This window comes from Sebastes umbrosus, chromosome 1 (assembly GCF_015220745.1).
Source record: "Sebastes umbrosus isolate fSebUmb1 chromosome 1, fSebUmb1.pri, whole genome shotgun sequence".
NCBI lineage: Eukaryota > Metazoa > Chordata > Actinopteri > Perciformes > Sebastidae > Sebastes > Sebastes umbrosus.
The window spans coordinates 8523809-8542518 of NC_051269.1; the positions used below are offsets into that span (position 1 = coordinate 8523809).

General features: G+C 41.9%; 2 protein-coding genes across 2 annotated transcripts; both read right to left on the bottom strand.

Moving 5' to 3' along the window:
- Positions 1-1408: 1408 nt before the first annotated feature.
- Positions 1409-9409, bottom strand: zgc:77375 (uncharacterized protein LOC402927 homolog). The gene is made up of 9 exons (XM_037794897.1): positions 8314-9409; positions 6129-6320; positions 5334-5446; positions 5002-5095; positions 4889-4922; positions 4237-4411; positions 3618-3794; positions 2685-2862; positions 1409-2444 (listed from the first exon to the last, which is right to left on the bottom strand). The coding sequence occupies exons 1-9, from the start codon at positions 8410-8412 to the stop codon at positions 2247-2249; spliced, it is 1260 nt and encodes a 419-aa protein (XP_037650825.1). The 5' UTR covers positions 8413-9409; the 3' UTR covers positions 1409-2246.
- Positions 9410-10592: 1183 nt separating this feature from the next.
- isy1 (ISY1 splicing factor homolog) lies at positions 10593-17671 on the bottom strand. Its single transcript, XM_037769021.1, has 11 exons — positions 17517-17671; positions 16596-16618; positions 14801-14852; positions 14601-14666; positions 14188-14230; positions 12874-12986; positions 12670-12787; positions 12451-12573; positions 12152-12273; positions 11778-11867; positions 10593-10795 (listed from the first exon to the last, which is right to left on the bottom strand). The coding sequence occupies exons 1-11, from the start codon at positions 17517-17519 to the stop codon at positions 10688-10690; spliced, it is 861 nt and encodes a 286-aa protein (XP_037624949.1). The 5' UTR covers positions 17520-17671; the 3' UTR covers positions 10593-10687.
- Positions 17672-18710: the final 1039 nt, after the last annotated feature.

Below are 18710 nucleotides of genomic sequence, written 5' to 3' on the forward strand. Positions count from 1 at the left end.
CGTTGATTTCAAGGCCACAGGTGTCGCTGTTAAGCAGCATTTCTGAATCTTACAAATAGTCCCTTTAAATCTCAACACTCAATTATATGAAGGTGTAATTTCTACGTGTATATACACAAATCCGGGGAAGTACCGGAAATGAAAAGAGTCGCCATCACTGCGGTGGTGTCTCCCTACAATATGTGCACGTTTGAATCCAAGCTGTCCTATGAAGTGTACACTTTTCTAGTTTTACCTTTACTTTCTAGGTTCCCAGACTTTTCCATGCGGCCTCCAAATAGCAGCTTATGGCCGGGGGCCTCCTTTTGCAAGAGGTCTTTAAAAACCCAATGACAATACTATTGCAAATGTTAATCTTTTTTTTTTTTAAATAAAAATTTAGAATTTATTTCTTTACTTTTATTAACGCATTAATAATAACATTTGTATTTCAAATCATTAATCATTCCATTAGATTCACTACTTCTGTTTTCCATTACAAGCATTTTTTGTCAGTGTAGTTTTACAACATTCAACAATATTAAGTGTGTGTATGTTTGTGTCTGCTCGTCGGGTATTTTCCTTTTAAAAAATATGTCCATTTTTATGAATTAGCAGCTAGACGCTAGCAACTGAGCTAGCTAGTTACATTTCAGGGGCAGCTTCGTGGCAGGCGCAGACCATTACACGTCAACACTGACAGCTTATGAAGTGATGAATGATGTTTCAGAAACATGGGCAATGCAAACAAGATTCCAATAAGTTATATATTTTTATAAATTATATAATACTAATAACAATGATATATATAATGGTTTGCCGTGGTCATCTGACTAGTTCAAAAGAAAATGCCCCTCAGCACTGTGCATTGACCATAGAAATAGAATGAGTTAGCCCGTTACAATGGTCACAGTTCTTTGCAATGGCAACGGTACACACAAAAATGTCTGCCGCTCTGACTATCCTGCTATGCTATTTTGAATGGGAATGTCCATTCTACTCACATCATATTTATATTTATTGAACAAAATGATGAAAAATCATGATGTCCTAAAAGTTGTAAAATTCACTAATAGCTGAATCCAGAGTTATTTTCCTCGGCATAATAAACACACTATAGCTTCCTGCTAGCTGTATGCGGCTGTAATAATGGATAGATTGGCTGTAATTCATCACTTTTATTATCTTCTAATACACCCATGGGCTGTATGCTGTAAGCCTGTACCGTGGTGGATGTATTAACGTCTCTGTTCCCAAACAACCGGCTATCGGCCAGTAGCTAGTAGTGCTAGTAGCATGACATCAACAGGATTTAATGTAGTTGTAGGCTTTTTATTAACACGTGGGACACTTTATGCTCCTCTGGGAAGCAGACGAGCAAAAAAGTTAAATAAATAAGTAAGTAAGTAAATAGTTAAAATAGTATGCATATTTATAATGTTTGTATTGCTTACACAGGCCATTTCGGCAGACACATTAAAATTATGACAATAGAATAGATATAATTTTTTTTACTTTTGTATGGCTGTTTGTAGGCGGACGTTTAACTAGCGTCATTATGGTAGTCAACTTGATTACAGTCCAAAATGGCGGAGGCGTAGGTCTGCTGCTGGCCGCTGGTGTTGCAATGGAACATATAATTGACTTTCACGTCTTAGCAATATGTTCTTTGGACCAGCTAACAACCCTACAGAAAATTATCTGTTGCCTTAAAGGTACAGTGTTTAGGACTTGACAACATCTAGTGGTGTGGTTGCAGATTGCAACCTACTGAGAACCCCTCTGCTCACTCCTCCCTTTCCAAGACTGCTGTAACCTGAGCCTCTAGGTGCAAAACCATAGTAACGCTGTTCACCTCGCTCAGGGGCCATCCTTACCATAATAACACTACTTTAGGAGCAACAGATGTCAGACACTACTGCAGTTTCAAAAGCGTGTCGGAGAACTACGCTGGCTTTCAGGTAATGTTAAAATGCAAAAGGTTCTCACTAGAGCTACTGTGGTACTGTAGAAACATGGTGGAGCAACATGGCGGACTCCAGAGGACCCGCTACCTATGTAGATATTAACGGCTATTCTAAGCTAACGCAAACACAAACATTTCTTAGTTTCAGGTTTATACACTAATGAAAACACAGTTATGAAATATGATATTCCATTTCTGCTAATAGATCCCCGAAATTTGAAACACTGTTCCTTTAAGATGTCTTCAAAGGTCACGTGACCCTCATCTTGCAGGTAGTAGCGGCCCATCCAGAGGTCAGAGGTCAGGTGTTGGAGGCAACAGAGGTCTCCTGCTGCAGCAGTAGGTCGACTGCAGCCTCCACGTCCTCCACCACGTGATTCGGCTCCACCAGGTCTGGCTCGAGCACCAGATCTCTGTGACCGTGGAACACCGTCTCTGTGATGGCATTGCTCCGGTCGCTAGGCAACGGGGAGCCAGGGTTATAGACACCTGTGCACACCTGTAGACAGGTAGAGCAACTCTGTGTTAATGACAGACTTTAATACAACATGTTATTATCAGAGGGTCACTGGGAACTCAGCAAACTACGACTGTATTTCTGACCCGTCAGACTTAGTTTTAGTGATCACTGTGATGTCACCGTGTAACCAGATCTCAGATATTAACTTGGAGAGTACAAAGTTATTATTACTGATGACTAAATAAATAAGACCAGAGTTGAAAACATCCTTTAACCTACCAGTATGGAGCGACACTGAGCAGCAGCAGACACCAACTCCTCCTCCGGCACAGCCATCGTCACCGTACTCCCCGTTCCCTGGGCAACAAGCTTGGAGGTGGTCGTCATGGCAGCATGCTGCTGACCCAGGTAGCGGTTGTACAGGTTAGCACCGTAGATATCCGTCATCAGGTTGTCACTAGGCAACAAGAGGAGGTTTGTTACCCAATGTAGTAGATGGCATTAGGTCACCTGACGGCGTAGACGATGTTGTGGAAGGTTTGGCTACCCAATGGCGTAAATGGTGTTATGGGCGGTTTAGTTATTCAACGGCGTAGATGATGTTTTGGACAGTTTGGTTACCCAACAGCATAGATGTTGTTATGGATGGTTTGGCTACCCAATGGCGTAGATGGTGTTATGGATGGTTTGGCTACCCTATGGCGTAGATGGTGTTATGGACGGTTTGGTTACCCAATGGCATAGATGGTGTTATGGACGGTATGGTTACCCAATGTTGTAGATGGTGTTATGGACGGTTTGGCTATTCAATGGTGTAGATGGTGTTATGGACGGTTTGGTTACCCAATGGCATAGATGGTGTTATGGACGGTATGGTTACCCAATGGCGTAGATGGTCGATGGACAGTTTGGCTACCCTATAGCGTAGATGGTGTTATGGTCGGTTTGGCTACCCTATGGCGTAGATGGTGTTATGGACAGTTTGGCTACCCTATGGCGTAGATGGTGTTATGGACGGTTTGGCTACCCTATGGCGTAGATGGTGTTATGGACAGTTTGGCTACCCTATGGTGTAGATGGTGTTATGGACAGTTTGGCTACCCTATGGCGTAGATGGTGTTATGGACGGTTTGGCTACCCAATGGCGTAGATGGTGTTATGGACAGTTTGGCTACCAAATGGTGTAGATGGTGTTATGGACGGTTTAGTTACCCTACGGCATAGATAGTGGTTAGCTTGTGGTCTTGGTTCTGCAGTCTCAGCAGGTGCTCGGCATACTGGTATGTCAGCAGACTGGGTTTTCCCAGCAGCGCCTGGTACTGAAGCTCTCGACCCGTCAGCTTCCTGTAGACGGACTCCAGACACAGCATGAACATCCCGTGACCAAACCTATGGCAACACAGCAGGGTCAAAACTCATCAACATGAACATGATTTACCGGTATTGTGGATAACCGTGATATTTTAAAATGAAATATTGATATCACGTTAATAATACACATATGATAATATTGTGTAAATAATCCAGCACCTCTTAAATTATTTTATATATACAGTTTAGGTTATAGACTCTCTCTCCACCTCCCTACACTCGTATTTTGAGTGTAATTCATTTGTCAAGAAAGTGACGAAACGTACAATAAACAAAGTTAAAGATGAATTTAACCGAAAGCATCATTTTATATTTTTTCAAATTTTTTATAGATAATATCATTATTATAAATTCTTTTGGCCCCGATAATGTTGTCGTGAAACTCTGATATTGTGACAGCCCTAGCCTGGCGATATGGGAGCTAACAGGTTAAACAGACTTCCTGTTGTGTGTTGGTTACCGTGGTGAAGGGGCCTCGGCCATCCACATCAGGTCCATGTTACAGGCAAGAACCGGCAGCTGGGCCGGCACCTGAGGATCATACATGCCACCTGGATTCCCATTGGTCAGGAGCACGTCAATCAGTAGCTGCAGGTTGGTCTCCCATCTTATTGGCTCTCCGAACAGGATGATCGCTAGGGCAACACAAGAAGACAGTGAGGACTAGTCAACAAAATAAGAGCCAGGAAACATAAATTGATAGATAGGGCTGTGTTTCTTTATTCTTCTGTTTATTGAGTTCAATTTAGCTTACTTTTATTTTATTTTTATTTTAAAGCCCATTTATATGTTTTTAAAATTATATTATTATTTATTTTATTTGCTTGTGTTTCTATCGTGTCGAAATATCTTTTCAGGTCTCATGTAAATAAAAAAAGTCCATTCCCTCCATTAAACCTTTATTTAAACTTTGTGAAAACACTCTGACAAAGATCTCTGTTTGACTTTACTTAGACAAAGGTGAACTGTGACAGCATCATTGTAGGAATGAAGAGCGGAAACAAGATATACCAAGATAAGAATATGAAATAAATAAATATAAAGTGAATACAAACTACAGAATATTAAAATAAAACCATAAACAGTGTATTATATATTTGATGTGTAGTTACCTTCTATTTTAGGAAGAGTCTTCAGAAGAGACGACTGAAACAGAGAAAATACTGTTAGATTACGGAGCTGCTGTCAGAGACCTGAAGTCACCCATCACAGGTACAGTACTCACAGATAGCTTGGGTCTCCTGTTGTGGTCCACCATGTCCAGCAGGGGGAAATGTTCTCTGAGCTGCTCGACGCTCACGACCTTCTGGAAACCCAAACTGACAACACGGTCAAGGCTTCAAACGTGAATCCTTCAGACTTTTTACACTCGCTGTGGTTCACTGTATAAAACTTTAAAAACTATATATATATAGTTTTTATATATATATATGACTGAACACAGAAACTTTCCTGGATGATTTCAATTATTGAAACTCTAAATACTACAATTCCCATGAGCCTCAGCTGCTGTTGCCATGGAGAAGAAGCCAGTCAAAGGTCAGATGTGAAGGATACGTGTTGGCGATGTCTGTCACTGGTCCCTGTCCAGACACCAGCACACATTTATCATGAAAACTCTTCAACATTCGCAAAGGACTGTGGGAAAGGACCACCTGCTCCGGGGCGATCTACAGACAGAGAGAGAGAGAGAGAGTCACATGACGCCCTTGCCAAAGTCCTTAGCCAATTGCCTAGTCCGCCTATATGGACGCGCCGGCCCTGCCCGTCATCATCACCTGCGTTCCGTCGACGTCGAGTACGTCCTGTGAACGTCACCTACGTCCTGTCAATATCGTCACCTACGCTCATCACCCACAGTACGTCCCTTTGTCATTACCTACGTCCTGTCAACGTCCCGTCAACGTCACCTACGTCCCGTCTACGTTACGTATGTCCTGTCAATATTATCACCTACATCCCGCCATCATCACCTACATGAGCTGCATCTCCCGATACTTGACACTGATTGGTTAGTAGACGGGCTCTCCTGTCCTCTCGTATCCTCTTTCTCTAATCTTTTTGGTTTGGATCAAACTGGAGAGTTAGAAGGTTAGGACCAAACGAGGTGTGAAAGGGTCCTAAACTGCATGATCATATCACTTTAAATCACACAGAGATTTAAAACAATACTATAATCTGAAAACAAACAAGCAGACATGAAAATAAAACACCTGTCTGTCTGCGTGTCCGTCTGTCTTTCTGTCTCTCTCTCTCTCTGTATCTCTCTCCACCCATCTATCGCCACCTGTCTGTCTCTCTCTCTCTCTCTCTCTCTCTGTGACAGGTCTGTTCTACACCTGTCTGTCCTACCTGGACCTCCAACAGGTGAGACAGCTGCTGGGCCTTGTGCTGTCTTTGACAGCTTCCCGCATTTGTGACGAAGATGACAGGAAACAGGAAGTTGTTGTTTCGGTCCACAAGCTTTCGGAAAGCTCGACGAGCTGCCGGAATCAACGAGCCGCCGCGAAGCAGGACGCCGTCCACGTCGAAGAGGACGCCCGCCTGTTGGAGACAAGACGGGTCATGTTTGGTGGATTATTTCTCTGTTGTTACAATGTTAATTGGCATTGTATTTTACATCGTTGGAAAGCCTGTTTATTTACCTTCACAATGATGTCCCACTTGTAAGGATCATGCATTTGTGGGATGAGCAGCACAGCTGAAAAATTTGCCAAAATGCTCCGTCAATGGTAAACAGTGTATTCTCCTGTTGGTGTTGACTCTTGTTTTGAGTTGTTTGGTGGATTAGATGATTGAACTCTCTATCAGTAACAAGGAACAAACAAGACATATTGGCTATTTGACACTTTATTCATTTAATCTACCGTCAAGAGTCTCAGTAGCGGTGGAAGATCCATACGCAGCCACAACAGCCTGGCACCTCCTCCTCATGCTGGTCACCAACCTGGTCACACGTTGCTGTGGGATGGCGTTCCATTCCTCAACCAGGATTCGTTGCAGGTCAGCCAACGAGGTTGTGTTGGTCACTCTAACACGTACAGCACGCCCAAGCTGATCCCACATGTTGAATTGGGTTGAGGTGTGGACTCTTGGCAGGCCGTTCCATTCTCTCTACTCCCACATTGTGGAGGTAGTCTGTGATAACCCTGGCTCTGTGGGGGCGAGCGTTGTTTCTTGGAGGATGAAGTTAGGTCCCAGATTGTGGAGATATAGGATCGCCACTGGCTGCAGAATCTCATCCCGATATCTCACCGCATTGAGATGGCCTTCAATGATGACAAGCCTTGTTTTGCCAGTGAGGGAGATGCCGCCCCACACCATGACACTGCCCCCACCAAAAGCTGTTACTCCATCGGTGCAACAATCAGCATAGCGTTCTCCGCGTCGTCTCCATACTTTGACCCTGCCGTCCAACTTTCGCAGACAGAACCGGGACTCATCACTGAACATGACATTCCCCCACATGTTAAGGTTCCATTGTCTGTGTTGTCGACACCAGCGCAAATGGGCCTGATGGTGAAGGGTAGTCATTGCAGGCTTCCTGGTAGCCTTATGAGAATACACTGTTTAGAGCATTTTGGCAAATTTTTCTTGGGCGCTACCCACATAATCAGCTCTGCTGCTCATCCCACAAATGCAAGATCCTTACAAGTTGGACATCATTGCGAAGGTAAATAAACAGGCTTTCCAACGATGTAAAATACAATGACAATTAGCATTGTAACAACAGAGAAATAATCCACCAAACACAAGTTTCCAAACTTTGTTTTTCCAGTTTATATATATACACATATATATATATACACACATATATATATAAACACACACACACACACACACACACACACACACATACTGTATATACATATATATACACACACACACATATACGTATATACATATACTAATATATACATACACGCATTTTTAAAATATACAGTATATACATATATTAATGTATATGTAAATATACTAATATATACACACACATATATACAGTATATACTAATATATATATATACAGTATATATTTATATATATATATATAAATATACAGTATATTTACACACATATACTAATATATATTTATATATACAGTATATATACACATATATACATATACTAATATATTCTTAAAGTAATTAACTTCCATTGTAAATTAGATGAACTTTGAGACCAAAATATTTCCAGTCGTCAATTTCTTTTAGGATATCACATTTACATTTCAGTCTAATATTTTCACATGTATTTGTAATAACTGCTGTAGATGTTTTTATAAATATAATTTCTATCTATCCCACTATTAATTATAGTAAATATTATATTACAGTCAAGTTTGGAAGTTCTTTAAAACTTCATCAAACAAGTTTAAAGGTGATGATGAGCAGCTGAACTGTCACTCAGGAGGACACGTGACCAAGCCTGAACCCTAAAACTTAATGGGGATGATAAGCAGGTCCTCACAAGGGAGGTGAGTCCCCTTAATATCAGTCTTTCCCCGCAAAACACAAAACACCAACACACACACACTGACCTGACGGCTGGTCGACATGGATCTGACCGTCTGCTGCAGGAAACCTCGACACCACATGACGCCTGTCTGTCTGTCAGACACGAGCTGTCTGCTGCTCATTTATACTGACAGAGCCGTGACATCCTCAGGGGGAGAGGACACACACACACTCACAAACACACACACACGCACACACATACACTCACAAACACACACACACACACACACTCACTCACTCACAAACACACTCACAAACACACACACTGATTAAATGCGGCTGACGGCAGTTTCCTCCTCACATGACATCACATGCAGCGTTCAGCCATTAATCAGCCAATCACATGCTGCAGAATGCTGCAACCAATCAACCAATCAGCTGGCAGACTGAAACCACATTATGAGACAGACAGAGGCACTCTGAGGAAGCTCAAAACTGAAGAGGACAGACAGACAGACAGAAATAGGAGAGACAGAGGACCTGGTATTAACATGCGTCCTGGGTGATCCGATCACAAGTGGACAGCTCTTACGATTGGATCCACGGGGTCTCACTGTGCTCCTCATGTGAATAAACGGCTTCTGTGTTCTATTGTATTCTGTCGGTACAACTGTATTTTATTAAAATACTATATATCTTATGTACAGGCTATAGGACTAGGCACAGGAAGTGCATTATTAACATACTGTCGGTAATGTGTCAGTGTTTTTGTTGCGGTGCGCTGCACAGAGCTGCTGTTGCCTGGTCTGGTGGTCCCCGAGGGCCGCCGGTAGACAATAATCTTATGTTTTTAGGTACATAAAATGTACCTATGTAGGTACATAAAATGTACCTAAATTCACGAATTTGAAGGATAGGCTATTACTACTGCCGTCTCCCGCCAGTTAAAACAACAATGTATTTGGTCTTCGCGAACGGAAATGATGTAGGTTACGTGTTTATTTGCATATAGAGCGGGGAAATGAGATCGGAGCACAAGTGGTGCGAACATGTTAGTTCACAGGTGTGAACTAACATGTTAGAGCTGTCCACTTGTGATCCGATCACCCAAGATGCAGAACATATTCTCATGCTGTCTACTTTAAAGGTGAACTCATCAGAGGCCTGTACTACGAAGCGAGTTCAACATACCCAGGGTATGTTCTCCTTCTCTGGCTTCACTAACCCTAACAACCGAGATCACGCTAAGCGGTCCTACGAAGCTGGTTGTCAACTCGGTAAATCAACCCAGGGTTTCTCAGTCTGGCTGTGAGCGCGTTCACATGAACGAGGAGGTGTTTGCAGCATCTGACCAATCACAGACATGAACAAGTCTACAGACAGCAGGCAGAGCGGCACATTTAACAAAGAGTAAACTATATTAGACAAATACGAAGAAATTGAACACATAATCCAGGCTAAAAGTAACACAGTTGAAGCTGCTAAATGCAAAAAGAACAGCTGGAAAAAGAAAAAACTCCGGATGTGTGAATGCGTAAATTAACAGATTTATTAATTTAAAGGAACATTCAAAAGTTAGATACTCGTCTAGATATAAATAGCTTTTAAATGTATAACAGATGACTGGATTACACCTAATCAGGCCCAGTAATAACATTGTGGCGTGTATGACTATTTGTTCCTTCTTACAGCTGCGTCCCCCTTCTCAGGCGGTGTGGAACGGACTCAAGAGGAAGTTAAAAAATAAGTATGAAAATATAATTCAAAGCAGTAAACAACCACATCATACAGCCAGCTGTCCTTCCTGCATCTGTCAGTTTAAACTGTGTTGTTTTTAGTCTGGATTATGACTTAAACTTCTTCATATGTGTGTAATATTACCATACGATCCGCGCACTGAGCTCTCCGGAGCAGGTTGTGTTCAGCATCCGTTACCATGGTGATCTACCCCGGTAAGAAGTGAACCAGCTTCGTAGGACTGAAAACCCTTAAGGGTTAACCCTGAAGTTACCTCTCCAACGCCATATCCTGCTTCGTAGTACAGGCCTCTAGTGTCTCCAGGTGTTGGGGAGCTCTAATACATGTTTTAAAAGGTTATTACAGCCTTTAGTGTCCTTTATCCAAACAGAATATCAGAAGGGTTTCTTTAAAACCATCAGCTCGAGGTGGTCTTTGTGAGTCTCTGTGGTGGTTTTGAGTTTCTTTGTGGTGGTTTTGAGTCTCTGTGATGGTTTTGAGACTCTTTGAGGTGATTTGAAGTTTCTTTGTGGTGGTTTTAAATCTTCAGAGCTTCTGAAGACCTGCAGATTCTCTGTTCTCTTAAAATCTGTAGAACCAACAAAACACGACGAGAACAAATAACTGAGCTGAACAATGTTTTAATAAGAAACAGGCCGAGTATAAAAATTAGCTGATATTTACATCAACAGACAGACAGTTAACAGACAGACAGACGGGTTACAGTCCCAGCAGAGTTCTTGCCGCTTGACTCTGAGCCTGAAGAGTCTCGCTGGCGTAACGCTGCAACAACTCCATCTTCTTCCTCCTGACCAGAGCCTCCTCCACCTGAGAGACAGACAAGTCAGACAGAGAGACAGACAGGTCAGACAGAGAGACAGACCAGTCAGACAGAGAGACAGACAGGTCAGACAGAGAGACAGACCAGTCAGACAGAGAGACAGACAGGTCAGACAGAGAGACAGACCAGTCAGACAGAGAGACAGACAGGTCAGACAGAGAGACAGACCAGTCAGACAGAGTGTTGTGAGGACATTTTGTCCGGTCCTTACTACTTCAAAGGACTATCTGAATGTTCAGACTTGTTTTTAAGGGTCAGGTCCAGGGTCAGGGTCAGGGTCAGGTTAAAAGAGAGGCGGTCTACACCCATAGGTGTAGCTCATGGTGCATGGGGACGTATTCACACGTGTCTACTTCCTCTAACTTCTCCAAGGTGGTCTCTAGCTCTCCCGTCAGCTCCGTTCTCTTTATCCATCCATGGTCAGCTCCATCGGGGCCGTTTCAATGCATTTAACATAAATGTCAGTATACGGGTGCTCTACAGTTGTAGCGTCGGCCCATTTGACCACGGAGATGAGAGTGACGGCCGGCTCGACCGCACGTTACCGCGATACGATAACGTTTCCTGTCCGTGACAGAGTTAGCATGCAGCTTTAGCCGTGATTTCTAGCTCTGCTTTTAATATGTGAAACCCAAAGTCTTTCCATACTTTACTGGATGTGTAGTGTTTACCACGCTGGATTTAACATGTGAGGGTGCAGGTCGTATCCACGCAGATCCTCCAACGTTTTATACTTTCTCGGCTGGGCTCAGTGGTTTGTTTTGCTTTTGACGGATACGGAACGGATATAACGTCACGTTACTAAACTACAATAAAAGCGGTAACTTCCTTCTACCTCCACATAGACTCAAATGAAGCAAATATATCGATTCTGGCATTAAAAAAAAAACAATCGCGATACATAGGTGAATTGATTTTTTCCCCCATCCCAAACATGTACAGAAAGACAGACGTGTGTGTGTCTCTCACCTCTTTCTGTGAAGGAACAGGTACGTGTGCGATGAAGGTGACACCCCCCTCCTCTCCCTCCTGCTCCTCCCGGCTCTCCTCATCATCAGGCTGCACAAACACACAAAACAAACACACCTCACTGACAGGGAGTTCCACGTCTAGCCCTGCCCACCACCTCCACCGCCTGTAGACCGTCTCAAAATAATAATATTATTCAATCCATTAGTTCATTAGTTTAGTCAATCAGCGATTGAGGCAGGAAGAGCGGTTTACAGGACGTGAGGTTGAGTTCAGGCACATCAGATCTGAGTCGGTTCATGGAGACTGAAGAGGTGATGCTGAAAGACTTCTGCTGTTCTACAAAACTCCTGGAATGTAAAGGGACAGTTCACCTCTTCCTTGTGGATGGTATAGATGCTCTTCTCCTCCTCCTCCTCCTCTTCCTCCTGTTGTTTGTCTCCTGACAGACGAGCGTCCTTCTCCGCTTTCCACCTCTGCGCCGCCTCCAACACAGCTACACAAAATACACTGATTGAATACATAAAATAATCTGAACGCATACATAATGCAATAAAAATAATAATCTGACAATATACGTAATAATGTGACAGCGTATGTAATGGAATAATCTGATTGTATACGTAATAAAATAACCTGACCCTATAAATAATAAAATAATAAAATATCAAACCTTGTTTCTCGTACTGCGTCTCCAGAGGAAGCAGCACTCCGTCGTCTTCGTCTCTGTAACCGTAATACTCTGCATCCACTTCCTTCATCAACTCCGCCCTCGTCTTCCTCAGCGCCGGGGCAGCTGGGAGTCACATAATGAGAGAGAACCGATCAGACGATGGAACAGTGACGGATGGTTTGATAGAAATCAGGCAGTAAAGACGGTTTATTTACGTACGCTCCTTCTCAAACAGCTCTCTGACTCCGGGCAGGTCTCTGGCTGCTCCAAAGTATTTGTATCCTCGATTTCCTGGAACCTCCTTCCCCTCATGATCCAACATCCTCGGACCGACTCGCTGAAACACACAAACGTGTCATCACACTATACCTCACAAACACGTCATCACACTATACCTCACAAACACATCATCACTCTATTTACCGCATAGTCCGGTCCTCCCAGTTCTTTAATCCGGACCTCCCAGTGACCCTTCTCTCTCAGCAGCTTGTTGATCTCATCATTCAGGTCCCGAATCTTGAACTCCCCGAGACCAGCTGCAGACAGACAGGTCAGAGAGAGACAGAGACAGACAGGTCAGCGAGAGAGAGAAACAGATAGGTCAAAGAGAGACAGAGACAGACAGGTCAGAGTGAGACAGACAGGTCAAAGAGAGACAGAGACAGACAGGTCAGAGAGAGAAAGACACAAACAGGTCAGCCAGAGAGAGAAACAGACAGGTCAGAGAGAAACAGAGACAGACAGGTCAAAGAGAGAGAGACAGACATGTAAGAGAGAGACAGACAGGTCAGAGAGAGAAAGACACAAACAGGTCAGCAAGAGAGAGAAACAGACAGGTCAGAGAGAGACAGAGACAGACAGGTCAGAGAGAGAGAAAGACACAAACAGGTCAGTGAGAGAGAGAGACAGACAGGTCAAAGAGAGACAGACAGGTCAGACAGAGACAGAGACAGAGACAGGCAGGTTAAAGACAGAAAGGTCAGAGAGAGAGTCAGACAGGTCAGAGAGAGAGAGACAGCCAGACGTGTTTCTAAACTGATCTGAGATCCTTCACAGAGTTTCAGTTTAGTAATGTGATTTAAAGAGGAACTAAACCCCAGCGTTTTCTACCCTAACCATGTGTATGCTCGTTATTAGCATAAGCGTTTTACAGGCTAATTAAAAGGGTAACAGCTACTCTTCATTAATACTCTTCTCTCAACAGCCTGCAGTGTCAGGACGGAAGATGTTGGTTTTATAGGAGGGGCGGGGAGAGAGGGGGTTGGTTGGTGACGAAAGATGACGCCATATACGTCACCTGTCTCCAGATCAGCTAATAGCAAAATTCAATTGCAAATTACCGGGTTTCAACCAGTATAGGGCATTCACTATGCATATTTATTACACAGCTTTGTTGAATACTCGATTCTGATTGGTCAATCACGGCGTTCTACGGTCTGTTATTTCATTATAGCAGACCGTTGCTAAGTATAACAGACCGTTGCTATGGGTGCAATTCTGATGTCGGACTCTGGCGGACCGTTTTTGTGTCAAATTATTGATTTCTTAAGTAAGTAGCCGTGTAATAAGTGCGATAATGTACAGCTAGCGGGTCATTGTTGTGAAATAAACCCTGATGCAGGACCGTCGTCGGGTCGCCGCATTGCCCTGTCATGGTTTATTTCACAACAATGACCGGCTTGCTGTACATTATCCCTTACTTATAACACAATATGTAGAAGGGTGACTCATACTCACCATTCTGGATCTGAGCCACCTTCTTTGAGATCTCACTGATGATCTGGAACACACACACACACACGCGCACACACACACACATTAGATATTCTGCTTCATGTTCAGTGCGGCTGACAGTTTGCGATGAAACATGAAACAATTGAGTTAGAAATGATCTGGTTCTTAGATGAAAAGCTACAAGAAGCCTGTGGACATAAAGACCGAAGGAGAGAAGTCAACTACAACTCACAGGGTGCATTTCTCTGACAGACAGACAATCCCATGGCAAAAGCAACAGATGGTCATGGGAAATGTAGTAGTATCTATTTGTCATAATCAAAAACCTAAACCTGTATGATTGGCTGACAGAACAGCTACAGGTGATACTAAAGGAAGTGGAGCTAATACTTGAATTAGTACCACGTAGTGTGTACCTGTCGCCTCCATTTCTCAGCTTTAGGAAGTTCACTGCACTCCGACGCCAGAAAAGGTCTCCTCTCCTGCAGACAGGTGAAGACAGGTGAACATCATCATACAGGTTGAACATCAGCCACAGTGAGGCTACAGTGATGGCTTGATTTACAGAAGAAACTGTAGAATAATTAATGTTGTAGAACACAGAGTATAAACTGACCTTGACTTTTCCCTCCTCCAGCTGAGCCTGTCTGAACCGAGCCAGAGCCGTCCTGAGAGACACAGCAGAGGAACACAGTTAAAGCCAGTAGAACCATAGCAGAACATGACGGTCCATTAGAACCAGTAGAAGTCAGTGAATTTTTGTTTTTATTTTGTTTATGTTTGTCATTTTATTTAGCTAATTCAATGGTCTGCCTCCGAAGAACGAGAGCCACTCAGCTGCTCAGCAGGCAGAGAGAGAGAGAGAGAAAAAAGGAGGAAGAGGGAAACGGCATATTTTCACATCTAACTCTGTGAAGTCAGGGTTTATTTCAACCAAGAGCTTCTTCTTGGCTATTTACGCTGAAAGCCACAGTGTTGTGCAGAGCGCTCTCTACTGGAAAAACTAGTTAATAATAATATTAATGAACTATCAAAACATTGTTACTGAATTATGTTCGTTTAAAAAGAGTGTTTGTATCGGCGCAAATCGGAGAACATGTTCGCCAACACCGATATACTGTATCCGTGAAAGGCCAATATCGGTCGATAAAACTGTCTGACCCTTATTTCTATTTGATTGAATTCAGGGGGCTGTGATCGATATGAGACGATATCATATGTTTATTTAACACAATCGGTTACATTTATATCAACTCACAAAAAGAAACCAAATCTGCTTGGACGGAAATGGTGACACAGACGTGCCATGGGAATTTCAAAAATAAAAGGCTTATCTTAAAGGCCCCATATTGTAAAAAGTGAGATTTTCATGTCTTTTATATTATAAAGCAGGTTTAAGTGATATATAAAAACTGTTAAACTATCAAAACACTCAATCCATAGAGAAATACACACAGCCCGTATTCAAAAACTGTGCGTTTGAAACAAGCCGTCAGCATTTTCTGTCCATTTGTGATGTCACAAATCTACAATATTTAGACCATTTCACAGTTTTAAACGTAAACATACTAAATGTTTCCCAGTTTATTTCCTGTTGCAGTGTATGTGAATGACATCAGCTTACAGGATGTAAACATGGACCCAAGCAGTTTCCTAGCAACGCAATTCCGTTGCCATTCCTTTTAAATGCGCTAAAACGGAGTGCTCAAGACAGAGCGTGAATACAGGTATATTCAGACAGATATTATGAGAAAAATAATGTGTTTTTTGAACATTAAAGTATGTAAACATGTTCTAGTAGAAACCCAAAATACAAACATGAACCTGAAAATGAGCATGATACATCCCCTTTAAAGCTGTTATGTATCGATGTTTTCACTTTGCATCGATGATATTGGATCGTTGGTCACTGAATCGATATTAAGGGTGTAAGAAAATATCGATACACTTGAGTATTGAAAAATTATGTTTTGAGACACTGTATCAATTCTCAAAAACACTATTGCTTTTTAATCAATAGTTTACATGCAAAGATTTGTGGCCGAAAGTAGCTCAGATTGCACAAAAAGTAGTGAATGATGTTGGATGTTACAGGGACTGTGTTCTGTTCTGAATGCATAAAAGTCAACTTTTTTTTACTTAAGTTGTATACATACAGTGGTCTGTTCTTTATATTATGACAGTTTTCCCTAAATTAGATCTAAAAAAATTGCAATATATCTCCTTGCTTACAGTATCATGATACGTATCGTATCGCCAGATTCTTGGCAATACACAGCCCTAATCAATATATCGATCCAGATCGATATATCATTACACCCCTACAGCGTACACCGACTACACACAGAGTATACACACAGAGTACACAGAGCACAGACAAAGTATATACAGAGTACACAGTCAGTACTTACATGGCCTTCTCAGCGTTTCTCGCCTGTAGAAATAGACAGATGTTATAATAACACTGCTGATGATCAATGAATCAGGTACGCAATACAAACATTCAGACAACATTATTAAATCAATATTATGAAATCATTATAATTCAAATTACATCTTTATAGGTTTTATTTTTGTAAAAAGGTGGATAATGGTGTCTGAAATATATGAAAACGTAAACAAAAAAATAAAATAATGAAGACTGATGTCTTCAGCAGTTCAACCACATATATAGTATTGTTAATATAATAAGACTTCACATTATTTTTACATGATGTGAATCTTAAGTTCGAATAAAAGGTTTGATTTGATAAAATGGCTAAAATGATTACTTTAAAACAGGAGGCTGAACTGAGGCCAGGACAGGTGCAACCAGCCCACACCAGACTCCATTCACAAATCTATCACTTCATATCTGGGACTGTCTGAATGAACAACATACAACATCACTCAGCCCTCCCAACCAATCAGAGAGGGTTGTTCTGCTGGCTGTAAGCTCAGAGCAACATTGTGTTTGATATTAACTATTACCTTTGTACATAATGTGGATCCATAACCTGAAAGAGTGTATTGTTTAATACAAGCTTAATACAGCTGCAGCCATCTCACACCAGACTCCATTCACAAATCTGCTACTTAAAGGACCTGAGCTCTGCCTGGCTGACAGAAGACTTTCATCACTGAGTTTGACTACTATTATTAGTTAATTATGTTATTTAAGTGTTTCGGCGAGGCTCAAAGCTTTATATTGTCCATCGTTACTGAGCTGAGCCGTTACCCGCCAGGTGGAGTTAACCAGCTGTGGTTACCAGGTTACCAGGTTATCATGGTAACTAGCTGTGTGTGAGTGTGAAGAGATCCTGTCAGAGTCAGACTGCAGGTCTGCTGCTCACCATCTCTGCTGCTGTTGCTGTTTATGAGCTGATGAAGAATCCGTGTGAGGAAGAAGAACTGAAGGAATCTCTAACGATTCACACACGCCGACACAAACAGGAAGTACACCAGCAGCGTCTTCTCCTGTTTCCGGTTCCGGGAAGTCTTTATCGCTGCACTACTGCAAGAGATTAACTACTGCTACTGCCACCTACTGGAGGAGAGGAGCCTCTACCAGCAGCTTACACCACAACAACATACAATACAATCATACAAAATCAAACTACATTAAAATAAAATAAAATATAAAATAAATATATAAATAAAATAAACAAATAAAATAAACAAATATAAAATAAAAGTAAAAAAATATCTAAAATACACAAAATACATTTAAATATTCCAATTCAACATTTATTTCTTTGCACTATTTGTATTTGTTATATGTAAACAGCTCTGGAAAAAATTAAGAGACCACTTCAAAATTATCAGTTTCTCTGGTTTTACTATTTATTGGTATGTGTTTGAGTAAAATTAAATTTGTTGTTATATTCTATAAACTACTGACAACATTTCTCCCAAATTTCAAATAAAAATATTGTCATTCAGAGCATTTATTTGCAGAAAATGACAACTGGTCAAAATAACAAAAAAGATGCAGTGTTTTCAGATCTGGAATAATGCAAAGAAAACAAGTTCATATTAATTTTTAAACAACACAATACTAATTTTTTTTTAACTTAGGAAGAGTTCAGAAATCAATATTTGGTGGAATAACCTTGATTTACAATCACAGCTTTCATGCGTCTTGGCATGCTCTCCACCAGTCTTTCTCTTTGCTGTTGGGTGACTTTATGCCACTCCTCAGCTGGGCTTTGTTTGAGGGCTTGTGACCATCCATCTTCCTCTTGATCACATTCCAGAGGTTTTCAATGGGATTCAGGTCTGGAGATTGGGCTGGCCTTGACAGGGTCCTGATCTGGTGATCCTTCATCCACACCTTCACTGACCTGGCTGTGTGGCATGGAGCATTGTTCTGCTGGAAAAAACACTCCTCAGAGTTGGGGAACATTGTCAGAGCACCAAAGAAGCAAAGAAGAGCCAGGCTGAGGTTTGCAAAAGACCATAAGGATTGGACCATAGAGGACTGGAGTAAGGTCATCTTCTCTGATGAGTCCAATGAGTCCAATTTTCAGCTTTGCCCAACACCTGGT

What these genes read in the sequence shown, in the direction of transcription:
- zgc:77375 (XM_037794897.1), bottom strand. Translation starts at nt 8,412, where the DNA reads ATGAGCAGCAGACAGCTCGTGTCTGACAGACAGACAGGCGTCATGTGG. An exon ending in ACAGGAGACCCAAGCTATCT is followed by an intron (nt 4,923 to 5,001) that starts GTGAGTACTGTA and finishes TCTCTGTTTCAG; the next exon opens with TCGTCTCTTCTGAAGACTCT. An exon ending in GACTCTTCCTAAAATAGAAG is followed by an intron (nt 4,412 to 4,888) that starts GTAACTACACAT and finishes GTGTTGCCCTAG; the next exon opens with CGATCATCCTGTTCGGAGAG.
- isy1 (XM_037769021.1), bottom strand. An exon ending in CTGAGAAATGGAGGCGACAG is followed by an intron (nt 14,231 to 14,600) that starts GTACACACTACG and finishes TGTGTGTTCCAG; the next exon opens with ATCATCAGTGAGATCTCAAA. An exon ending in CTGTTCCTTCACAGAAAGAG is followed by an intron (nt 10,796 to 11,777) that starts GTGAGAGACACA and finishes TCTGTCTCTCAG; the next exon opens with GTGGAGGAGGCTCTGGTCAG.